Raw genomic sequence first — 27,284 nt, forward strand, 5'->3', positions numbered from 1 at the left:
ATGACGAAGGGGTTTTAGTCAACCGTCCACTATGATAACTTGCATTGTCCATTACAATTACGCAATACTTTCAAATAAATCGGCGGTGCTGTCTTCATGGTAATCCAGAGAAGAATCGTTAATATCTTTCGCAGACAGAGAAAGTCCATTTGGAATCTAACCATCTTTAGAGCTAGCATGCAAAATGGTTATTCTTTTACCTCTTTTTGATGGCGCGTTTTGTTTTACACTAATCAGTTGAGTCAACCCAACCTTTTTCCGGGGTGTCGTAAATGTCGAACCAGGTTTCATCCAAATAAATAATTGACCTTTGTCGTTCTCTGTAAATCCTAATTTTTTCTAGATATTCCATTAAAACTTGCCTTTTGTAATTTTTTTTAAATCTAAAACCCATGTGTTGAATACACTTCCATAAGGTAGCTCTGCCACATTTAACACCAGTTTCATCTTCAACGACGTTATTACCTATTGGTTACTTGAGTGACAAGGCAATCGTTTGTCGCTTGATGCACAACGGGTTGTAAAAAATATGCCTGAAACTTTAACCAGTAGAAGACTTATTAAACAAAAAGCTTTAAAAGAAACTTGTCTACTTAGAAACATGCCAATATCGTCCGTAAGGGAGTGGGTATGATTTTTCACGACTTGTTCACCTTCATTTGCCTTAAAAAACGATATCAAATATTTTTATTTCTTGTGTCTTAGAACGCAAATATTTAGTAAAGTAGTGATTTTCGAACTCATCGTATAGGCAATAGTGATCAGGACCTAATAAGAAGGAAAATATATTGTCTTTATCAAAGCGACGTTGTTCCTACCTTGGAAAACCTGAAAAAGAAGCTGGCAGATTACTTGCTTGGATATTTAAGAACCTACAAGCAATTAGAAGATATAGATTAGACGACAGATTCATTATTTACCTTGATCGATTGATTCAAAGGATGTTGATTCCAATCAAAACTGTCAGACGAAACAAGGAAAACGCATCACCATTTTGGCAAAAGACGCACTTGTCCCAAACTGCTTAATGTTGTTTGAAATGAATGTTAAGGATTCTAGATTGGATTATCATGAGGGTACAAGTGCTGAACTTTTTGAAAATAGGTTCCAAGTTTCAAAAAATTTGGAAGTCCTAAATTCATGTGCAAATTGTATAGGATGACTGCGATGGCTGAACAGGCTGGGCATAGTGTGTTTAACCCCATAGAGCATTTGTTGAATGAAGTAAAATCGAAGGTCAGTGCAAAAATGTTACTCCCAGTACCAGTCTTATAACTTTGAAAAAAAAAAAAGTAATTTATAACATACCAATTGACAGCTGGAAAAATTATCTACAGTAAATTATAGAAATCGAGAACTCTTACTTCTCAAAATAAATAAGAACTAAAAGTTCAGATTTTCAGGAAATTATATATTATGACATGACAATTGTTTCGACAACACCGTGCCTTTATCAAATGTAATATTTACAAACTACCTGCTACTATATGGACCGAAAATGACAATAAAACCTTAATTAATACTGTTGCGAAAATTTAAGTTCAATGTTTCATTTTGTTAACCTCCATGACTTCCAATAAATTAAATTTTCTACTTTTTGTGGCTGTGTGTAATATATCAAAATTGTCGTCAAAAATGTATTTTTCTGTGTTTAAGTCTGTAGCATAATTAGAATCTAGACTATTGTTTTTAAGCGCTTTTATATGTTCGTTAATGCGTTTCTTGAAGGATCTACCTGTTTGTCCAATATAAATTTTAGGACAAGATCCACATTTCAACCTGTAGACACCTGATTTTTGGGAATTTGGACATTTCGATTTACTGTTTTTTAAATATTTTCCTATTGTGTTGTTAGTTCTGAAAGCTATTTTTAAACCACATTTTGACAAATGTTTTGAAACTTTTTCGCTAGGTTCTCCTATGTATGTAATTGCTTTAAATTGTTCGTGTTCTGTATTTGGTTTCGGATAAATAGATTTTATTGTTGTCTGTATTTGTTTTTTATTTATAATTTTATCTATAATGGACGGATTGTAGCCGTTGTTCAGTGCTATTTGTTTAATGATATTAAGTTCTTTGTTGTAATTTTCTGTTGAGAGTGGCGTATTAAGAAATCTGTGTATAAAAGAGTTAAATGCAGCCATTTTGTGTGTATAAGGGTGATTTGAGCTGTTATGTATGACTGTGTCCGTGTGTGAAAGTTTATGATATATTGATATATTGATATATTATGATATATTGAAAAATCTAAATCTAATCCTGTTCAATCTCGATAGTGAATTTTATACGATTATGTATTGAGTTAATGTAATTTAAAATAGAATTCAATTGTCTGTCCGTTCCAACAAAGCAAGCAAAGACATCGTCCACATATCTATATCACCATAAAAAACTTTTACTTAAAGGATATTCTAGTATGATATTTTCCAAATTATCCATAAAAATCTCGGCTAACAAAGGACTAAGTGGGTTTCCCATAATCAAACCTTCTTTAGAGATATAAATCTGCCCATTAAATTCAAAATAATTTTGGTCTAAAGATACTATTAAGCAATCTAATACATCTTGTTTCACCAATGGGTTAACCTGTTTCCGAGTTAGGGTAAAATCTACTAAATCTATCACATCCATAGGTGGAATGCTGGGAAATAAGTTTTGTACATCAAAAGACAATAGTGTTGCGTTAGAAGGGATTTTGATATCATTAATTTTGTTGATTAATTCAAAAGAATATTTTATTGCAAATTTTGGTTTAAAATCTGTGTGAAACTTTAAAAATATTTACTAATTTTGTAGAGAGTTTAACTGCTGGAGCTGTTACATAAGACACCACTGGTCTTGTTTATGTAATTTAACTAAAGAATATAATTTAGGCGGTTGTGGAATCATAATTGTTAAAAAAATATTTGTCTTTGTCACTAAATTGTGTGGAGTTAGTAATTACATCCTTTACTTGTCTTTGATATAACTCAGTAGGATCGTGTTTGATACATTGGAAAAGTTCTGGTTTAAGAAAATTGTTGGTTTTTGAAATATATTCTGGGAGATCGATAGCTATGACTGTCTTCCCTTTATCTGCACGTGTAAATATTATGTTATTTACTCTTACTTCTATATACAAAACAATATAAATCCTATTATAGTTAATCTTAATGACGACTCTGTTACTAAAACAGGAGTTAATTTAGATATTCGGAATAAAAATGTAATTATGTCTAGATATTCCTAGCTATAAATTTATTGTAAATATTCATTGTCATTGTTTTTTCTGATGAAGGTTGAGGCAGACTATACTTGAATGAACATTAAATATACCAATTTATATATATATATATATATATATATATATATATATATATATATATATATATATATATATATATATATATATATATATATATATATATATATATATATATATATATATATATCTATATATATATCTATATATATATATATATATATATATATATATATATATATATATATATATATATATATATATATATATATATATAGTGTTCGAAGTGTTTTCGGAGCGCGAGCATTGAAGATGCCAAGTGAGATTTTGGCGAAACGTCTGCAGGATTCCAGTCGGATGCAGGATTTGCAGGATTCCAGTCGGATGCAGGATTCCAGTCGGAGTTCAACGAGCGAACGGATGATATCCCGGAATATAGTGTCATCATATATATATATATATATATTTACTCTTACTTCTATATACAAAACAATATAAATCCTATTATAGTTAATCTTAATGACGACTCTGTTACTAAAACAGGAGTTAATTTAGATATTCGGAATAAAAATGTAATTATGTCTAGATATTCCTAGCTATAAATTTATTGTAAATATTCATTGTCATTGTTTTTTCTGATGAAGGTTGAGGCAGACTATACTTGAATGAACATTAAATATACCAATTTATATATATATATATATATATATATATATATATATATATATATATATATATATATATATATATATATATATATATATATATATATATATATATATATATATATATATATATATATATATATATATATATATATATATATATATATATATATATATATATATATATATATATATATATATATATATATATATATATATATATATATATATATATATATATATATATATATATATATATATATATATATATATATATATATATATATATATATATATATATATATATAGTGTTCGAAGTGTTTTCGGAGCGCGAGCATTGAAGATGCCAAGTGAGATTTTGGCGAAACGTCTGCAGGATTCCAGTCGGATGCAGGATTTGCAGGATTCCAGTCGGATGCAGGATTCCAGTCGGAGTTCAACGAGCGAACGGATGATATCCCGGAATATAGTGTCATCATATATATATATATATATATATATATATATATATATATATATATATATATATATATATATATATATATATATATATATATATATACCTTTATGACAATACAGTGTATAACAAAAGATCACGGTTCAAAGAAAAATTAAATATAAACAAAAGAAAAAGAAAGTAAGTAATTATAAAAATAATTCTGTTATTAATTACAAGACGAAAGAACCCGATCAGCACTTTGTTTATCTAATAATAAGCCGTTAATGTTATTCCGAAACAGCTTTAAAGTTGATAAAGCAAAGAAGTGTCTATGCAGATTAAGAGTTTAAATATAAAGCAATTTTAAAACTTAAAAATGTATGGTCGAAAAAATGATATTATTACATATTTATGAAGCAAATGTATGTTTGCGCAAAAAGCTAAAATATAAAAGTGGAAATTATGCGAAGTGTCTCCGATCAGGTAAAGCAAAAATTTCGAATTTCGTAGATACTTTACGGGAAATTTTTGCACCGCATATCAGATAACAACCGCTTCGTAAATCGGTGCTTCACTTTCCCTCGGCGCATCCGCCGAAACTCCCGCAACAAATCTAGATCATTACTTAACCACTTTGGAAAAATAGCCGTCTAAGCTCGGTATCGATTATAGATTTATCATCGTCATTATTTTTAACGTCGGCTCCTTAGGATAGGTCGTTAAGGGTCGGCCAAAACAATCCCTAATGACCAGGAGGAAGTTCTTCGTTTGCGAAAAGACGTATCGGCAACGTTTCCTTCGCGTTTTAAGTGTTCATCATTGATAACTTTGTTATGAGTAGAGATACAAAGTCGGTTAAATTAGCAAACCGGTAGCATTTTTGGCACTGATTACGACGGTAAAACAATTGAATATGGGGTTTAGGAAAAAATGAAGAAAGGGAACTCTTTTTAAATGGAACACTCAGCCTATTTTTTTACTATAACGTTAGTAAATCACCAACAAAACAAAAAAGGTCATACACAATATTAACTCAAAATTATCAGCACATTTCTCCTTTAGACTAGATTTTTATTATTTATTGCAATATTGCAATTTTTGTTCTGTCAATACGAACGTTAGAGTAAAAACATACATTTAAAAAGAGTACATTTCCCTCATTTTTTTCTAAACCCCAATTGTTTTTTTTTATTCAACCTCATAACAAAGTTACCAACGTAATCTAGATCAGCCTGTACACACGCGATATTGAATTCGGCCGGAGTTACCGGAACTCTTCGGAAGTTACCTCGCGGGCAAAGCCGTCGGGGGATCGGGCGACGTCGTAACTTGGAGTTTAGATCGAGTTGAAACGCAATTTGATTGCCATTAAACGTGTTACTGTATAGAACTTGAAGTTGTGGCTTCTAGTTTTAGGTTATGTTTCCGATTCCGGTTCAATGCGGTTCTCCCTTTTGGACGTAGATGGCGTTGCTCAGAAAAATGGGCAAGCGTTAGATTTAAACTAACTAAAAGCAGTATCCGCCATTAATATGTGTGACTTCTTCAACTTTGCATTATCAATATACTCTTCCGGATACCTTGAGTCCAATTCAGTTGGAACACACCCGAATGTACTTGAACACTCCCGAACATACCCGAACACACCCGAAAATTCAAAATTTTCAGACGCCAACCCGAACATTCACGAAAATTTTTCCCGCCAAAAGTGGCTTAGAACCGGCATTACTATACTACTAACGTTCGTTATGATAAAGATATAAGTGCTAGATTAGAGCTTGTTGGATATATCGCTTTCTATTTGAAAGAAATCGCTCACCGTTAGCAGCACATCTGAGTCCTCAAACTTTCTAGTTTACAGAGTAGAACTACCAAATTTTTGTAGGTGTTACTTTCGCTGCTAGCTGAACAAAATCGCCATCAATCCGATCCGCATCTGCTTGGAGGAAAGAAACGACAGTCTATTATTAAATCTCCCGTAACAACTGCGTATCCGAGAGTACAGGAAATCCATTAAACTAGTGCGCTGCTGCGGCGTCGCTCCTATCGTTATTTCACTCGAGTTACTAGAGGAACAAACTTATTTTATCCAATATCGCTCATTTCTGGTTCAAATGTCTGGAAACTGGCTCCGATATCGAGAAAGATACCGGGCGTTTCAACGAGGACAATGATATTAATACAAACACTGTTTTAAAGCAGAGACAGATTCAAATCTTTTTTGTTAGATACTTTTACAAGCTGCTGTCATACTATTTACAAATTTTCGGGGTTCCTCCAGATTGTTCACAAATGGGAATTGCATTTTCGACACTACCGAGTACTACATTTTGATGTTTTTAGTAAATTTAATCTTTTCTTGGAGAAAAAAAAATCTTATATTTCTTTAATAATAATGAAGTGTTTTGGTTTTGTAACAAAAAGTTCAATTATCTCACAAATTTGTTTTCACCTGCTTCGACAAAGTCGAACATTCAAATGGATAATTCGTTCTTATGTTCTTCGAACGCACTTTAGACCTTTGAACCAAGTTATTTGTTAATTGTGTGTTTGTCATTTTTGTCATTTCACATGGACAAGGCCCATAAATAAAATCGCATTAAATGTATTTTGAATGCACCAAGCTGTCTTTCGAGTTCGGAACTTAAAACTACTATTAAAAATGAGTTTTAAAGGAACTGAAGACTTTTTAAGTGGGATTGGGAGTAACCCACATCCCAATGTAACAATAGCATTTCCTTCAGAGACATTTTTGCTTCTTTGATTTGGTGTTCACGGAATTTGACATTTTGGTTTCCCTTTTTCAGTTTTACCAGCTGATCAACAAACTACACGTTTTGGGATACTCGATATCGCTGGGAGCCCTGCTGATCTCCCTGTATATATTCCTGGCGTTCAGGTAAGTCTTTTAAAACAGAAGTCCCCGCAAAATGAGGTCGTGAATGTTTAAAATATAAAACTAAACGTCGGTGGTTGTTGAGTCTAACTTTTTAATCATCCTGTTGGCTTCTTCAGAACTTGACCGAAACTGGCTCGCATTTTACTCTGTACCTGCTTATATATTGTGTGAGGGCGGCGAAGCTAAATGAGGGACATAAACACCGTCTCGGATGACTGATTCCCGTATTGATGACAGGTTAATATTATTAGGTTGCTTATAGATTCCTATACACTCCCGGATTTTTCGTTGGTAGAGGAATTGGTTACATGCGGTTATATGCGGCAAAGAATACATTGGATAGACCGGACGTAAAGTATTAACTAGGCTCGAACAACACGAAATGGGCTTAAGGCTAAGACAATAAGCAACCAAACAATCTTAACAGCGACTCAGGTCTCCAATATGGGGATCAGTCATCCAAGACGGAGTTTATGTCCCTCATTTAGCTCCGCCCCCTCAAACAATATAAAAGCAGGTACGGAGTAAAATGTGAGCCAGTTTCAGTCAAGCTCTGAAGAAGCCAACAGGATTATTGGCCAAACGTCAGCAAGTTCGACTCATCAAAAGCGAAGCAGGAAGAATCCAGGAGTTTTGTAAAAAGTATTACAGTAGCCCATGAAAGTTTCTTTGAAAAATTAAAACTACGGAGTTTTGATTTTTTGAGGCTTTTTTGACATATGTTATTAAAAGTGTTATTAAATATCGTTGCAACAAACACAATATTAACTCTCGCGAGTATCGAAAATTATTAATATTTTACGAAAAAAAAAAAATTTTTTTTATTAGTGGGGCCCGGTTTGATACAAACGACTATTTCTTATTCCGACTTCCGAATGAAAAAACGACCAGGAACCTTAATTTTGAGAAGCTTCGCTTCTTGTTGATACAAAACCGAAATTTACGACGTCGGGCTGTGTTTACGAGGCTCGGAAAAACGCGAGTTTTCCTGGCGGCGCGTTCCCGCTATAAATTGCCCGTCACATTTGTATTTTTATAGAGAATATATTGCCGAAAAGAAAAACAAGACGCTATAAACTTTCAACGGTCGATTTGGACGATACGAAAGCTGTCAGGCAATCGACATTTTTTTTTAGTTGATTTTGATCTGACATTTGATTGTGTATAATTTAGGCCTGCTGATGAGCAATTTCTTCTATTTCGTAGGTTTTTTTTTATCAACATTAAACTGCTGATAAGCATTTTCTTCTATCACGTAAGGTTTTTTATCAACATTAAGCTGCTGATAATCATTTTCTTCTATCGCGTAGGTTTTTTTATCAACATTGAGCTGCCAATAAGCATTTTCTTCTATCGCGTAGGGTTTTTTTATATCAACATTAAGCTGCTGATAATCATTTTCTTCTATTGCTTAGGGTTTTTTTTTATCAACATTACAAAAGTTAATAATTGAAAATCCCTTTATTTTTTGGAGATCTCTCCCTTTGACGTTGATATCTGCCTTCCGTTACCTTTATATTTTGTTGGAACATTTCAATTTACTCTTCACTTACGGCACCAAGATTGTCGGGAAACTAGTCCAGGGGTGAGTGTGAACGTTCGTTAATCACCGACAGAACAATGAGGTTGTGAATGTTAAAAAACTAATACTATGAATTTGTTTTTACAAAACTTCTGGATTCCTCCTGAGTCGGTTTTTGTTGAGTCGAACTTGCTGATGTTTCGCCAATCACCCTGTTGGTTTCTTCAGAGCTTGACTGAATCTGGCTCGCGTTTTACTCCCATATTGGTGACAGGTAAACACCTGAGTCGCGGTTAAGATTGTTAGGTTGTTTATGGATTTCTATAGACTATAGACTATAGAAGAATTGATTACATGCAACTAATTTTTTAATTTCTAGTTTTCTAGTTGGCAGGGCTGTCATTAATTTGCACAGCCTTCTACGAATATTTCTTTCAGCGCCAATATGAGTCTTTGTAAACAAGGAAGCTGTTTTTGCCGAAAGAAGGAGACGAAAAAGTTTCATAATAAAAGAAGAAGGAAAATAGAGTTTTATTTCGCGAACACTAATAGTCATCTAATCTAAAAGAGAAATGTGGCAATAATTCACTTATCCAACTAATACAAATTTAAATTAATTTTGCAAGAGACAAACAGATAACGCAAATACTTCTTAAATAAACTTCTCAAGTTGAATAATTTAAATAATAAACAAAAACAAATTAGTATTAAAATATATAAAATTATGACGTAATATAGTAATTAAATAAAATGTTTAATAATAATTCATTTGCATTTCATGGCCTTCCTTGGTTTCAGAGTACTAAGATGCACTAGAATCAAGATCCACATTCAACTGTTTATATCGTTTATATTGAACAACATCATGTGGATCGTCTGGTACAAGCATATCGTTCCTGAAGTGGACGTTACGATCAATAATTCGGTAAGTTTTTCGAAATGTTGGTTGGTTTTTGATCGCCTTAAAAAGTTCCGTTTTCTTTTTTAACAGCAGTTTTAATCTTCTCCTGAAACGCGTTATTGTGTGTTAGTACAGTGCCGAAGGTTCCAGTCAAGAGTTTGATATTAGGGGATCAATTGAATGTCCTGCAAGACCTCCAGATATTAATCAAATCAAAAGCACATAGAGAAAAACCACAAAATTTATATCATTTAAAATTTAGAAACGAAATAAGACAAGATAATGATAGAAGAAGAAGAAGATAGAAATTAGCCAGAACATGAAAAACCCTTATGCAGTTGTAGAATTAGATTAGTTTTCGGCAAACGTTTGGGCTGGAATTGTTTTAAGTTACTTAATCTGGTTCCTTTTTCGGTAAGAAAATCTAAATGGCCGGTTTATAGAAGACACTTTGCCGATATTATAGAAGTACCATATTTAATTAGGAACAGAATGTGGTCATATTAACGATATTTTCATGGCCATGCAGACAAGAGGTTCTCATTTTTTTCAATCAAAAAAGCTAAATTCATTTAGAAATGTTCGGAGATTGTAAGAATAGTTTTTTTCTAATTTTAATTATTGACTTTAAATTAAGAAGCACCCTGTATAGGAGCGTTCACACGTGTAATCGAGTTGCCATATTCGAAGCCTTACCGACCGCTGTTTGCTGTCCAACTCGACTCTTAAATCGTTTAATTTACTTGCAATTTATTCCTGCTGGCCGGAACTTTACGTTGCCCGTACGCAATTGCGGTGGCGATCTATCGGGAATCGAACGCCGTTCATCACGGACGTCTAATAAAACGACCACTAATGTCAAAATGTTATTTTCGTGTAGTCGCGCTCAGATGAAATATGTAATACTTTTGAAGCCCGTAAATGTTTACGGGCTTTTAAGATAAACTGTATTAATAGAAACATCTTTCGAATCTCTAACGCGGTTTAAATATGTGTTGCCGAGTTACTTAGATCACTCGTAATAGCATGCGAGCAATGTGTAAGTGTAGGCTACGCGAAATACACCTGCGCACGGTTGTTTATATATATATATATATATATATATATATATATATATATATATATATATATATATATATAAACAAAGTAATTAGTCCAATCTCGATACCCAACCGCGAGAAAGGGAAACCTGATATCGTGTTTCTCCTCAGATTTGGTGTCAAATCTTCCACGTGCTTAAGGAATACATTATGGTTTCCAATTACATGTGGATGTTTTGCGAAGCTCTGCACCTACATCTGGCGCTTGCTGTCGTATTCGTAAGGGAAGAGCGCACCATGAAATGGTTCTACGTCATCGGCTGGGGCGTGTCCTTTGTCATAGTCCTCGTCCACAGTCTCGTCAGGATACACGTCACCGAAGACACAGGGTTGTGAGTAATTTGTGACGTTCGAAATATGGACCGTTTACTGTGACACTGCTGTCAGTCTGTATTCTCTTGTTTTGCGAAAATTAGAGGTTAGCGCAACAAATTAGATGAAGTCTCTCAATGTTGCTATTGTTTGATAAATAGAATTCGAATAAAATAATACATATTATATACATAACATGCATACACTACTTTCAAAATAAATTAACTCCAGAACTTAATTTTCATTTTAAAAAATCAAAAATTGCTTAAATTATATTTCATTTTAAATTGATTAATTTAATTTAATTTAATTTAATTAAAAATTTTGAAACCATTTGAAATGTTCCTAGAAATATTTTCTATATGAAAAACAAACACCAACGGCTAAATACATCTTACGAGAATTTCGGTAATTATCTCCGTGCTTTAAATTATGGAAAAAGAATGCTAAATAATGTAATGTTAACATATCAAAAAACCAAAGGGGGTACTCATACCTAGATTTTACAATGAAATTGAGAATGTTGAGAAAGGTAATGTCTTTTTGGAATTTTTAAAAAAAAATTTATTTATTAAATATTTCACCCTATGTATATTGATCAATAATTATCAATCAAAATAAAAAAATTATATTTGCCATTTTTTCAAATTTCCACAATTAACTTTCTCCTTAGTAATATAGCAGAATATAGATTGCATATAAATGTAAAATTATTTATCCTAATTTTCCCTAAATTTAATCAAACTTCACAATTAAATTCACGACACGAATGTTGGCAAATGTCAAAAATCAACATAATTATGTTGGTATGGGATACTTGCCAACAGTTGAGCATTTCAAAGGTAACTAGATTAATCAATTGTTTTTTGGCGCCTAAGATCGAATCTCTGTGCGACGCAGGAGGAATTCAGAATATTTATAAATAGCAAAAAATAAAAAAAATAACTTCTACTCTACCCTATACTATAAACGAATGGTCATTTCTTCTGAGTCACTCTGTATATAATACATGGTTATATCGTCCTCTCTCGAGTAAACGAAGAAATTTTCACCATAAACCTGCCTTCCACAACGAATCATCTTGCAGGTACAATAAAATCGCCATTTTTTCTCTCTCGTTTTGTTCCCTCCGCGGTGTTATCGAACATCGACAAGGAAATTTAATAAAACCAGATATGCGGAAAGTGTAATAACAACCCGTGAGTTTCCTGCGAGTTTTTCCGCCCTTTTGGGATCCATAGAAAATTAACGGCGCTTGAAACCGACGTCGCGACGCTGCTGTTGATTTAAATTCGCGCCGATTCTCTTTTTTTATTCATTCAACCGTATCTCTCTTTTACTCGAGAAATTCCTTCGGCCTCGGGACTTGATACAAAGATAAAAAGTGACACTCTCGGAAATAATCAGGTTTTTTCTTTGTGCAGCTGCTGGATGACGGAGAAACCGTTTGCCACATGGTTCGTCAGCATTCCGATCCTGATCACGTTGCTGTTATCCATGGGTAAGTGCGTCAAAAGGAAAATTTGGACATTTCGGAAATAAGGATATGAAATATTTCGACTGGGCGAATAAAAGGTTTTTTTTTCCAAAATCAGGATGTCAATCATGGGAATATTGGGAAGCATAAGAGATACGAAGATAATAATAATAATAGTAACCTGTCTCTATTATTGATCAAAATATTACATTATATGTTGTGATACAATTACAAATTGCCCTCTTCCATGTAACCACAATATCAATGGGAATGCAAAGAAAAATAAATTAAATAAAATTAATAAATAAATGAAAAAATACCACTTATTTTTTTTTACCATAGTATACAATCGTAAATACAAGAAATGGTCATACCTCATAAACTCATACGCTTTTGCTGGCCGGCGTGATAAATAATATATACCGAGGGGTAAAAATATTATCATTTTGTGTACACTGTGTCCTATTTTGGTCAAAACTGAGGGGCATTTCCGTTGTTAGTAGAGAGAGAGCCCTGGGTTACCCAAACCGGCGGTACCTTTTGATGAAACGAAAATGGCCTAATTTTGGAAATTCGATATAGAATTTTAAATGATTTCGTCTTTTTGAAGAAAAAAGAAGCATTTTGATACCAACATTGAGCCCTGGGCAAGACAAATCAAAGTTTTATTAACTTCCTCCCGGACAAGTTTAGCAAAACGGAATGAATTAGAGCCAAATTGTTTATTAGTATAATGTGAGGACACAAAACGAGGCTTATGATGGATGGGCCCGCCCTTCCTCGGACCAGGGAGCTGCTTAGACTGACCAGGAGGGAGTGTAGAGCACTAACAGGGGCCTACACAGGACATTGCAGGCTTAGGAGGCATCTCTGCTTGCTAGGCATTGGAGACGACCCGGAGTGTAGGTGGTGCATGGAAGGGGAGGAGACCCCGTATCATCTGCTCACCGAGTGCCCTGCCTTGACATGGGCAAGATTGGGAGTCTTCGGAACGGCCCTGATCGATCCGGACTCAGTGCACGGTATTGGGCTAAAGGAGTTGCTGACCTTCTACAGGAGGGGCGGCATTCTGGACGCATTCTAGAGCGGCCTGGGGGCACAACGGGCCCATCTGGTGGCCTAAGTGCTTGGACGCCCGCGAGGGCACCCCCCTTTAATACCAATACCAATACCAATACCAAGGTCTGCTCAAAGTAGGCCAAAAATGTTCACATTTTCACAGAGGAGTTTGCAAAATTCCTTAATTCTCTATACTCGTTTAGAACAATATCGTGACCTATTTTTAAGTTTTATTGGAAATTTAAGCTTTTCTGTGAGCCCATGGGCTGGGGTCTCTAAATCCCAACTGTTTTTAATGGAGCACGAAGAAAATCAACGTTTACGTTTATACCATCAAAAGAGTATAAAAGATCCCAGTTACTTCCTTCAAGACTATTCATAAACCTTTTGTCTCTAAATCATATTTCAATACACGTGGATACATCAAACATCAATAGTCAAAAAGTTTCCTAAGTAAATTAAAAGTTGAAGATCTATAACATGTTCCCAGACAGATCTTTCTCGCTTCGTCCTTAGTAGACATCCATTATGTACGCCTAATAATGCTATAATCGTAGGTTAAGACCACCATTGGGTACAAGAGTTCAAAAGCCGACAAAATACATTCCAGAGTCCAAGATAAATTGAGAAAAAATATCAAAGTGCAGACAACTAAATAACTGAATAAAAATGGGCCAAATTGTAAATAATATCCACACGACAGGCATCCTTAGCTTTGACCCGCCATTTTTTTTTAAGTAGTAGTTAAACAATACCTTAAACGAGGGAGGATGTATTTTTTTTTTAATGGAAGATCAGAATCGCAACTCACGCAGGCGATGGAAAAACAAACGTCACGTCGGCAGTTTTTCCGTTACAGTTTTCCTGATAAACATCCTGCGAGTCATCCTGACGATCATGCATCCCAACTCGCCGAATCCGGCACCCGTAGGGATACGTAGGGCGGTAAGGGCCGCCCTCATACTGACGCCCCTGTTTGGTCTACAGTTCATCCTGATACCGGTCAGGCCTTCTGCTAGCCACCCTCTCTATTACGTCTACATGTACGCCACTGTGGTTATAATTCCATTCCAGGTAAGGGTCGTTCGTAATTACTGCGCTTAAGATTGAAATATATAGATAAATAAAAACATATGTCTTTGTTGCTGTAGCCGTTATTAACAACAAATTATGTTTCCACTTAAATTTAGAAGCAAGGAGCAATAAAATTAACAGACATTGACACGGTGGGGTGGGAATGGGATCGAATTAAGGGCAAGGAAGTATCTAAGTAAGGGTTTAATTCCCATATTGGTGCCAGGCAAAAGACCAGAAAATTCCACCAATCACGTGAAGGGGATGCCGGTATGAAAATTGAAAATCACTTAAGCTTTTCGAAAATATATATTTATATAAACTTGTTTTTTGAAAATGAAGCTCAAAATTCGATTTTTTTCATTTTTTACTTTTTTGTAACAGTGGACAAAGTAAGATACACTAAGCGGTTATTACCACGCAAGAGACTATTTATAATAAATGTATTTTAATTTATTAATACAATTGATATTGTGGAATCATAATGTTAAGTAGATAGTTGGTTATTATAAGCAAAAAGCAAATGTGTCAGCAACTTACGAGACTGTCAGTTTTTAGTTATATTTTGATTACCTATCCATTTGCTCTTTCTGTGTTTATTTCGACAGAAAGGCCCAACAGAAGTATCGTGTTTTGTTTTGGGACAACGAATAGCCTACCGAATTGGGTTTCTTGTGTGCTAATATTGTTTTTAATAGATTAATTATGGCTTCAACAAATTTTTAAAACTACTTGATACTAACGTATCTTTCTGAAAAGCTAAAAATAATATACGGGGTGTTTCATTTAAAAAAATATATGTTTGCTTCATAACTAATAAACGGTTAGAGTAATTAAAAAACAAACTATGCCACTGGATTCTACGAATAAAATCCCATAAGAACGTGTTTTTGAAATTCTTCAGTAACTTATAAAATAACGGAGATAGGAGGGTGGTCCCAAAATCGATAGTTTTGGATTCCACCCTGTACCTTAAAAGCTAAGATGGCCGTGATAATGTTTTCCACGGCATCTGTAATTTCACAAAAAAAGTGTTACAGCGTCGCGCGAGATAGCCGGTACATACCAAAAATCTCCTTCGAATTTGGGACACCCTGTACGGTTAACCAGCAGCGCTGGCTTTGTCGCAAAAAAATGGCCAGGGACGACATCAAAGGGGCCTTTTAAAATCGCAAATCACGGGTTGTATTGCCTTCTTTTTTGTTACGCGATCAAAAGAAGGACGCAAAAAAAGGAAATTAACGCAGTCCGAGTTTCTCGTTCTGTTTCCTGATTAAATCTTAAGGGCAAATCGCGAGTCTCGGAAATATTAGAGCTGCGTCTCAACGAAAGAAGCACTTGGGAAATTAGGTATAGTGCTTTCGCAAGTAAATGGTTTTGGCTTGTCAAATGCAATTAAACCGCCTGTGCAAAAGTTGTGAAAAGTAAAAGTGTAAAATCTTACTAGTCGCTACATGGTCTTTATCTGCTTATTTAAAAATGGAAATGGATCAGTAAAATATTACGGAAGTATTGTTATGTTTTGAAATTTGGAAGAGTTAATATAGGCTGGATGTCCAATTTTTTGGTTGCACTTCCGGTTTGAGCGGAAACGACACTAACTTTCTAATTTTAAATGGCACAACCTATATTTTTTGCATTTTTTGATTCAGTATAGGACAGTTTTTCCTCTTTTTTTTGTTTTTTTTTAATTTTTATTTATTTTTATTTCCATTTCTTTACTAATAAGGCGACGTCCCGAATAGCGGGCTGCAATGCACGAGCCTGTCGAGAGTTTTTTCTGCATTCCTCGTATATCGAAAACATATCAATTTTTTCTCAATTTGTAAATTGATTATTGTTTTCCATGGTAATCTAAATCGATAACACAACAAAATCGTTTATCAGACAATCTGAATTGTTAGTCATGCCGACTTGACGACGAATAGAAACGAAGCCACCTAAGTAATATTTTGTTTCTATAAAATTGTGTTCACTTATCTGGTGTTTTTCTTCCTGTGAGCTTATTTTTTAACGAATTTTGAAAATGTTGGTGTCAAAAGGTTGCAAAAAAAAAATAGTTTATTACATTAAATGCTATTTGCCATTAGACAAGTAAAGAATAGTTTCATTTACAATCTTTCCCATGATCAGGTGACCCGGTAAATAGTATTTATGAAAGTCACAGCCTCCTATACACAATTCTATTATATTAGCCAGAAAAATACCAAGACTGATGGCTACCACTTTAATTCTAGGAATAGCTAGACATTTTGAGGTAGTGATTCACTAAAATGAAATATACCTAAATAAATTAAAAATAACAAAATAAATAATAAAGCGGTTTCCTTTAAATGGTCCTTAAAATTTCAAAAGCTCGTGGCTTAGATAGAATATATGTCCATTTGATATTTTTTACTTCAAATCACTCCGGTAACACTCTCTGCAGCTTTAGCAGTCATGTCGTGGGACACCCTGTAAACATACGAGGTGTGTTCAAAAAGTAAGGCGACATAAATATTTTGGTAATGTTGATACAGATGTCCCTATCATATGTTCACAGTTTGAGCAAGTTTGCACTTTTTTTTTGTGAGACAGAAGCGTTAGACGTGTTTTGTGTGCAGTGCAGTGCAGTGTCGCAAAACACTTGAAATGTTGACAATGGCGAATCTACTTTGAGCAAAAAAATTGTTTATATGTGGTACAGGCTGTTCCAAGATGGCCGAGAAGATGCCGATAACGAATTTCGATCTTTGCACGGGGCGTAACTGATAAAAGTGTTGAAGACGTGAAACAAATAGTGTTGAAATATCTTCGAATCACTATTAGAGAAGTGGCTAAAGACGTTGGCATCTGTATTGCAATTTTTTCCGAAGTTTTAGGCATGAAATGTGTAGCAGCAAAATGTGGACCGTCTAAGGAGCATCGCTCGAGAGCTGTTACACGACTTCAATGATTATCCTGCTACGCTCAATTAAGTTCAGAACATGGCGACGAATGATGGTTATATGGTTATGACGTCGAAACCAATTCGAACCAAGACCTCCGCAGGACCGTGGTAAAACCCACCCCAACAGATGTACCTGTACTCTGTGTATCTTACAGTAAAGTTTGAAAATGATCATTTTTGGGTCTTCCACATAGTTCTTCGATTCCTTTGTAAGACTATAGACTATATTCGCGGTAGCCCTATAAGAATACATATAAATACAAAAATTACAATTAAACATTGTTTGAAGGATCCTGTTTTTTCAGCAGTTTAGAAGAAGACATGGAAAATAACGCACTCAGCAAAGAAAAAAAAACGGAACCATTGTCTTTGGGTGCTAAACAACATATTGTGTTGAATGTTTACAATTTTATAAGAAATTCAGAAAACAGGTGACATAGACATGTTCCAAGAATTGCTTCGGTTGTAAAAGCATTATACTTCTGGTAGAAGTATACCACAAGGTTGTACGGTAAATAAATAGTATTACCTTGAAGTTCGCACAAGTGTATTACATCTGGGGGATTATTTTGAAGGAAACAACGTTAATTTTGATGAATAAATATAATAATAATACCAAAAATACTTTTCGATAAAAGTTACAAGTCACTTTACTTTTTGAACACACCTCGTATGCGTAATTTTTTTGCGGCTTCACGTCACTTTTTTTGTCTCCATTTTAATAATAAACGTTTTGTTACTATTATTTTATTCATGTTATTCTTTCTTTCTTGACGGTTGTGTTCCTTGTTTATTTATTATTATAATTTTTATGTATTTTTCGAAAACGTAATTTGTTCCGGTGCATGGTGCGTCCAATTTAGAAATCAAATTCGACTTGAGCTGAATCATTAAAATAAAATTGGAGGCAAAGACGCAAAAAAAAGTACCGAAAACGCGAAGAAACGCTATCGATTCAAACAAAAACGACTTGGGGTTTCACGTTTCTCCGCCCTTGTAACTCCAGTCGTGTTTATTTGAAGCGCGCAAATATTTTCCCGAATAACGTTGAAAACTGAGCGAGTAGCAATTTCTGTAATTTAAGAGTTACAAATAAAAAGTGACGCCCAGTGTCAAGGGGGGTTATAAATGTTATAACAATAACTTTTTTTCTGTCTCGTTTGTGTGATTCATGGACGTTGTCTAATGAAACGTGTCGACGCTTTTTGCCCTTCCGATTGAATCCCCAAACCAGACGAAAACTCTCGTCTGTTTGACATTTATTTATGTTCGGAATTGTTTTTTATTCCTCCTAGAAACGTTTTAAATTATTATCGAACAATACGTACATATATTTTTTTTTGGTCCATTCAAAAAACAAAACTTCTTACCCACATATAATAATAATACAGTAGAGAAGAAACTAAATAGGAAGTTACGTTACATTGATAAATTAAATATAGTATAATAGATAAATGTAAAAATAAAAAGAAATAGAAAGAATTTAATTGAATGTGATTTTACTGAATCGGGTGTACTATTAAAAATTACTAAGAAAATCATCTGCCGAACAAAAATAAACGATATAGTCGCAGTGAGAGTCTGTAGGAGTGCCTTAAAGCAACTGATTGAACATTACGCTCGTAAGTAAGTGCTAATAACTTGGAAAACCGCAGACGCCAAAAAGTACTTGCAAGTACTGTCAATTTTTAGCCATTTAACACCGGTTTAATCTATTTCAAGTCTCCTAATTAAGATATCTAATGTAAGCACGCTTTGTTCCTAGTATAACTGGTAAATTTTACGACGTATTATATATTGATCAATTTTCCATAGAGTTGATGTCGCAATTTTCGTCAATGTGGTCGTCGAAACTTGTTATTGGTGTTAAATTCTACAACTGAATGGGGGTTTTCATAGACCCGAACATTCCTAGAATAACTATATTCATCTGTGGATAGTATTTCTTGGTCAAACAAAGGATAATGCACGATTTTCTCCAAAATCCTTCCATGAAAATTGACACGCAAGGGAAAATCTCAGTGAAGTAACGCTTGCACTCGTCGAATACAATAGAAAATTGTTTCAGTCGGAGAAGAGAGTGACTCGACTTGAGATATTTAAAAATATGTAAAAATATATAAAAATATGTTCCAATTGAGATAGGGAGGTTTGGTTCCAGATAATTTGCAATAATGTTGTACTTTTTTAATTTATTCAATATATTACTAAGATCCTTGAATAACCTCAGCGTTGTACTTATCTCAAAGACGACGAATAAAAATTTATTTTCCTGCCGTATCTTCCAAAGTGGTGGGGGATTTTTGGTTTTCTCAACCTTACTAACCCTCAACATTTTTCTAATTAAATCATCTTTGTATCTCTTTCGGTTTCCAGCATCCCCATGATAAGTATCTTCGACACAGTGAATATATTTTTGTTCCTAAAGAGCGGCCCTCGCTCATCGATCAAATCGAAACCGAACATCAGGAAGATGTCGGCAAGACAAAAGAACTAATTTTCGACCGTTCGTCGGCGACAATGTCCGACATATTGGCAATTTTCCCACCAAATTGGAACACGCAGGCAATTGAAACGCTTACTGCAATATTTTCGATTGAGCTCTCTTAAAAACCAAAAGGGCCATGAAAAACCGCAATTTTCTATCTATATCAAAACGAGACAACCCTTACATTGAAGTCATTTTAAGTGTCTTGCTCAGATTTTAAAGCAAGTTAATTTATTTTTATACTTTTTACAAAACTTATGGATTCCTCCTGCGTCGGTTTTTGCTGAGTCGAAATTGCTGACGTTTCGCCAATCATCCTGTTGGCTTATTCAGAGCTTGACTGAAAACTGGATGATTGGCGAAACGTCAGCAATTTCGACTCAGCAAAAACCGACGCAGGAGGAATCTATAAGTTTTGTAAAAAGTTTTGAAGCGCGTTCTTTACGAAATTATGTCTTGGCACTTGTCAAATATCAACGCGATCCTGCTTTCGTTATCCGATCTTGTTAAATTAATTTAAGTGAAATGTAATTAAGCATATTTAAAGTAACATACCAAAGAGCACAAAATGAAGCTGTTAGTTTCGGTTTTCGACGTAAGGTGGCGCGAGTTTCGTCTGCCCTATTCGCCTTTAATTTTCTGCCCTTCGTCCAGGGACTGTGTTGCGCCGTCCTCTTCTGCTTCGCGAACCAAGACGTCCACCAAGCGATCAAGAGGAGTTACCAGAGGAACATCATGAGACAGAGCACTAGGTGGAGCAACTACCAGTACACGGGGGGCGTGGACAGCGGCGCCGGCGTATTCATGGTCAACGGAAACGGTAATGAACAGTCCATTAGCTGCAAATTTTGTTATGTCAGGCAAAAATTTTCTCTGTCAGTCGGATTTAAATAACAACTAGAAAATTTTATTTTTTTAATTTATCATTCAGAACATGTAGAAAATGATCAATTTCCTAAATATACTGACGACCAGTAGTCTCGTTCGCCATCATTGTAGACTTACAATCCCCTTGAGCATCGAAATCATTGTTGTGATGTCCCCTTCTTTCATCTTCATTTGTAATTTCTTTTTCTTCCTGAATCCCGTCTTCAGATGGTTTCCAATAAATGTTGGTGAAATGGCACTCCACGTAGACATTTACGCAGATGAAAAACACCTGATGATCTGACATGAATGGACAGGGAACAGAATTTAAAACAAGACTAGCATTGAAGTCAATGAATTAGAAATTTTCACACACACTTCTACATGAAACTTCCCCCTCTTCCAAAATTTCCCGCCAAAACTGGCTCAGAACCGGCACTGCTATACAACTAACGATATTAGAAATTTTTTTTAGGCAGAGATCACGATGCATTAGTAGACACTAATTAAGATCTATACTGAGACACTTCGGTTTCTAGAATAACCATACCCGATGACGGTTTCGTTATACTCCATCTCTATCTATTTCATCCACTTGGGTCCATCTCATTTGATATTTCGTCCTATTCCTTTTACGTTTACAAGGATAAAGGTCACAACCCTTACATTGACGTCATTTTAAGTGTCTTGCTCAGATTTTAAAGCATGTTAATTTATTTTTATACTTTTTACAAAACTTATGGATTCCTCCTGGGTCGGTTTTTGTTTAGTCGAAATTGCTGACGTTTCGCCAATCATCCTGTTGGCTTCTTCAGAGCTTGACTGAAACTTGTAAAAAGCATTACTGTAGCTTGTGGAAGTTTCTTTGAAAAATTAACTCATAATATGTTGTACAAGTTCTCTTTCTTCATCTAGAAACGTACATTGTCGCTGTGTGAAGAAATAATGGTTTGACTGTCATTATAATTTTCTATCACACGTGTTGGTAATAGAGTTTCATTGGTTCCTTGCAGGTAATACCACCAATACGACGTCGATACCGTTGCTTTCCATCCGGAGGTAGTCCGAAGCGCGGAAAGGCCAGCACAGGTAAGTTCTTCTATATACAGGGTGTTTCTAGAAGAAGATCATCAGATAACGTGCTAGAAACCGAATTAAAAAAATCTAAAATAAATAACAAAGTCTCAAACAATAGTTAAGTCAATTTTTTTTTCAAAGAAATTTCTCTAGGCTAGTGTAATACTATTTACAAAACTTCTGGATTGCTACTGCGTCCGTTGTTGTTGAGTCGAACTTGATCACGTTTCTCCAATAATCCTGTTGGCTTCTTCAGAGCTTAAGTGCATCTAGCTCTCATCGTATTCTGCATAATCTGTCTCAATCTTTAGCGTGCTGGCTTTTGCCCGCAATTATGGAAGTTACCCAACGGCAATAAAACTCGCTTCCGGTAGGTATTAACACTAATTTTTGGTAATAATATATGAGCGCTATTACACTAAGAAAAACAATGACATTAAATATATGCAAGAAATTCATAGCTAGGAATATCAATACATAATTAAATTGTCATTCTTATTATCTAAATCTTATACTGCTTCACTACGAGAGTCGTAGTCGTCATTGAGATAAATTATAATAGGTTTTATGTTGTTTTGTACAGAAATTTAAGAGTCATCCAGTTTTATAAGGTGCTGAATTTTTTCAGCTCTTAATTGGTATGTTATTAATTAAATTTTTTATCAAATTTATAACGCTGGGACTTAAAGTAAGAATAATTAGACATTTTCTGCGCTGATATGGAGGAAAACAGTATACCACATATTCCTGGATTTCAGTTTTTGAACTTGATGAGACTGTTGCTTTGCGTAGCTGGCGGTTTTGGTAACTTGCGTTATCCATTATATTCTAAGAGATTGCTTTAAAACCCATTGTCAAAAAGTTCGGGACTTGTATCCTCACGATAATCCAGTATTCTCTGCAGGCAACAGCACTGGGGTTTTTGTAAGTAGACAGGTTTCCTTTAAAGTAATTCTATAGATTCTCGGATTTTTAGTTGGTAGTTCCACAAGTCTTATCTAAACAATATGTATTTCGTTTTTCCTAGTAGTGGCAAGTTCCATACCATCTGAATTGGTAAATTTTATTTTGCCAAAAAAACCACAGCACTGGTTGGTTTGTTTTTGTTTGTTATTGTATATGAAAGTCGTTTCTGTTAAAGGTTTTATCAGCTTAGGACTTCAGCAAGTTCGGTTCAGCAACAACCGACGGATGAAGTTTCTTTAAAAAAAAGCTTAGGACTTCCTATAAAGTTTTCCTCTCACAGTAGATCCCAGTGCTTTATTTCTAGGAAGGCCACGTACGTGTGAGCAGTATTAGTACCTGACTACGTGTAGGATCCGAGCACCAAACATCTTCAAAATTGACACAGGTGCGAAAATCGGAGCCAGATTATGTTCTAGAGTGCTTCCGTGGTTGAACTCGGCCGTACAGGGTGATTTTAACAATGAAACCGGAAACCATCCGGCAACGTTGCGATTTTCTAACCTTCATAAAGTAAATTAAAATGCAACTGAAATACAGTACAAAAAGATTCTTAAAGTCATACTTAGGAATTATTTTGAAGATAAAAGTGCGGAATTGTACAAACAGAAAACTGTCCTATTTGTCGGAAAATTTAAATATTCCATAGTATATGCAAACAGATAACCGCAGTTCATTTTGATTAAACGGTGATTCCAGTACACAGATAAAGGAATGGTTAGACTGTGCACTTTAAATACCTACAATACAGTCCCGATGATCTGTGGACCGTAGTGATTTCCATTTTTTTCTTGGAAAATGAGAGTTTAGGATCGATAAATGAGACATTTATGAAATGTTTTACATGAATTAATGTATTTATTTTTTTTTAAAGCAACAAATAATTTATTCAATTTTTATTACACAAACTTGTTTTGAACATAGTATTGCGTACATACATACATATGTCCCGTACCCATTTCCGGCACTTTTATGGGGTACCTTGGTTATTTTCCAAGGTAGAAAATTGCGGTTTACTCTTTTTTGTGAAATTGAAGATGCCGTCTCTGTTCTTTTAAGTTACTGAAAAACTTTCCCGTAGGATTTTTTTTCTTGAAATCCAGTGGCGTAGTTTGTTTCTTATTAACTCTAACCGATTTTTAATTATGAAGCATTAAATACATTAATTGCAAATCATTTAATCTTTTTAAAAATATGTATTAGTATTAAGTATATTATATTTTATTTGTAGAACTAGGCTATGATCAAATTATTAAAAACAATATCCAAGTAAACAATTATTAACATATAAGAAACTCAATATTTTAAAATTCAATTATTTAAATCTTTTTATACGTAATGAATTACTATTTGCAATAATCAGGACGTTGACTGTCTATGAAGAAATAATATTTTGGTTAATTAGGTCGCCACTGCACTGGTTAAATCGAGGACTTCTTTTTTTAAATAAAATGTCTGCCTAAAAAAATATCCTAGTTTTTAGTTACCAAGTAGTGTCCTTCAGAACAAAAATATTTGGTAGGCTGTTGCTTTTTCTTTTTCAGTTTTAATGAAATAACACCCTAACAACAAGATAAATATTAATATAAATATTATTCTTATTTTAAAATAAACACTACTTACTATTAACGATTTTTTACAAAATTGAAAGTGTCCTCCATTTTGAAGTATAAATATTCCAAAATATAAATATTCAAAATATTTTTTAAGGATTTTAATAAAACATAATAAAAATTCAAAATTTTAGTTTTTAAGAAAAGTTCATTTTCAATATATAAATACTAAGATCTTTATGGTCATCTAGGATAGGTGGCCAATTAGATTATATAATTATTATCTATACTACTACTTCCAACGGAAGAAAGAGACCTTGCAGACAATGATCGGCACGGTAGGATTTCCTGGAAACTGAGATGAGAAACTAAGCTTAAGCTAGAACAAGGCTTTTACAACGAAATCCTAGCCTAGTTTTTGTTTATTACCTTAGCCGCTGTACTTCGTACAGGACAGTACTGAAGAAATAATTATTATGATGAGTAAAAAAATTGAAATTGCAACGTTGCCGATGATTTCCCGCGACGCTAAAACTCCTCCAGCATTCTCTTTCCCTACTATTTGTATCGGACTGTGTGTATACCTATTTATATATATACTTACGTATGAACGGAATGTATTTTAGATAAACTTTTATCTCGCTAAGCAGATTTGTTTTAAGCTCAGTTTGATTCAATTGAAAAAAAAAACAACTGAAAATTACGATGTCTAATTAGAAGGTATAAGTCAGCTGTTGAGTGTCTATTGTTAGCACGTAAGATCAACTCAGTATTATTTAGTTTTTAGTTTTCATACGACTCTGATTTTGAATGTTGAACGCACTGCGCAGCATGTCGAGCGAAATGATTCTCAAATGCCACTTTTAGACGTCAGTGTGACCACAGCAGACTAGCTTAAACTTAACTTAAATGTGAACTCAAGCGTGAATCGAGGAAATATAACAAATGCTATCGAATGATGTATCTCAGGATCATAGGGGTCACAAAAACAAAATTCGGCGGGAATTAGAACCGGCGATCGCGCAGGTCACTGGATGTGTAGTAAAGTCTACTTGATAGGTATTCTCGAATTGTAAGCGAGAGTCCTATATGGTTGAAACTTAGTGGTGAGTTAGTATTAAAAATTACCCAATTATCATCGAACAATTCAAAAAGTGCCCTTCTCACTTCAGTACATTCCTGGGATTACAGATTACCTAATATTGTTCTGGGCATTCTCATTGCCTGCTTTGTGGTTCTATCAATAGCAACTGGTTTTTTTCTCTATCACCTAAGATTTTTTGATCAACATTAAAAGAACTAATAAATGAAAATCCCGTGCAAGAACAAAAACCGAATTAAAAAATCGAAATTAAATAATAAAATTTATTATCTTCTCCCCTTTGACCGAGAAACTTCGTTTACTGGATTTTCTTATATACTCCGTGGCCTCGATATTCCATTCCATCGACCTTGATATCTGCGTTCAATTTTTTTATTTCTCTTATGTCTCGTAATTTTTTTAATAACTTTAACACTGTACATTAGAAAATTTTCGTTTTAAACTTTGGCAAGAGCATATAACAACTTGATTCTAGAAATTTTTGAAATATGCAACGGCTTCGTCGTGAAAATTATGGTTAGAAAAAAAATGTCGCCGTGTTCCTATCTAGTAGAACCACCGACGAAATATTCCTAATTTAAAACGTAATACGTAAGTTTGTAACGAAGACTGTCTTTTAGTTTATAAATGGATGACATATCCTAAACCGAGACGGGAGATAAAACGCTTAGTTACTAATTAGTCGCTAAGCTGTGAAAAAAATTGGGTTTCCTATATTTTTCGATACGGCAGTATCGAAAAAGGGGCATGTATTGTTTTCACTTCTCATTATAGACGTTTGTGTACCGTAACGTAGTTTGCACGTGATATGTAAGGGGTTTTCGCGGTAAGGGAGGTCTTTCGTATACAGTGCGTTTTCAAAAAAAAAACGGCAATAGAGTAGTGGTTTTCTTCCATTTTGAACCGAATTTATTGATAAAATTTGCACCACAATCGACAATGAACTGTCAATCAGAAAATGAATTTCTTGCTAAATACAATTTTTAAAGCAAAGAATTCCTGTTTGCCAGTCGGTATATGACATGCATGTTATACTAAAGCTCTTATTGTTACCAACTTAAGAATTAAATGAGTAAGTAAATAAGTTTGATAATAGTAATAGGAAAAATAGATTTGTTTTCAACTACTAACTTTTCTATCTCGTCGTGCATTACTTTAGATTTTATTTTTTATTTGGAAAATAAGAATAAACTTAAAATAAAAAAAAACTTTGTCTATTTTTTCCCGTCATATTTGCAGGCTGCATTTTCCTCCGAAGTCGTTCTACAGGAAATTATATAATATACGAAAGGTCTCTTTTCCTCAGGAATCCCCGTTTATAAATATTCGTTTAAAAATTTATGTACACCTTATACTGACGCAGTATCAGTTTTTTGCAAAGCTTAAAAGTATTTTTCAAATTCCAGCCTAAAAGTCACCCTGGAAACGTAACGTTTTTTTTTAACTTCCTGCTTCCTGGAAAATTTCGTTTTATTGTCGATTTTAAAATTGCTGCTGGAAAAAACTGATACACCCTGTATATGTCTTTTGCGGCGATCGAAACTGCGAGAATATCGAATATTTTTACTAGCATAAAGTCATTTTCGATCCCCGCAAAGGGATTTTCCGCCCCCCCC

At 34.2% G+C, this 27,284-nt stretch overlaps 1 protein-coding gene across 1 annotated transcript in view; it reads left to right on the forward strand.

The window, feature by feature from the left end:
* Positions 1–23,979, forward strand: part of LOC132696574 (calcitonin receptor-like) — a 37,213-nt gene extending 13,234 nt beyond the window's left edge. The window contains exons 4-11 of the mRNA XM_060661470.1: positions 7,153–7,244; positions 9,565–9,691; positions 10,879–11,099; positions 12,504–12,580; positions 14,475–14,689; positions 20,761–20,926; positions 21,987–22,062; positions 23,321–23,979. Of these exons, the coding sequence (XP_060517453.1) occupies positions 7,153–7,244; positions 9,565–9,691; positions 10,879–11,099; positions 12,504–12,580; positions 14,475–14,689; positions 20,761–20,926; positions 21,987–22,036 (948 nt within the window). The 3' untranslated portion in view covers positions 22,037–22,062; positions 23,321–23,979. The remainder of the gene's footprint in view (positions 1–7,152; positions 7,245–9,564; positions 9,692–10,878; positions 11,100–12,503; positions 12,581–14,474; positions 14,690–20,760; positions 20,927–21,986; positions 22,063–23,320) is intronic.
* Positions 23,980–27,284: the final 3,305 nt, after the last annotated feature.

This window comes from Cylas formicarius, unplaced genomic scaffold (genome assembly GCF_029955315.1).
Source record: "Cylas formicarius isolate icCylForm1 unplaced genomic scaffold, icCylForm1.1 PGA_scaffold_1__22_contigs__length_36826433, whole genome shotgun sequence".
NCBI lineage: Eukaryota > Metazoa > Arthropoda > Insecta > Coleoptera > Brentidae > Cylas > Cylas formicarius.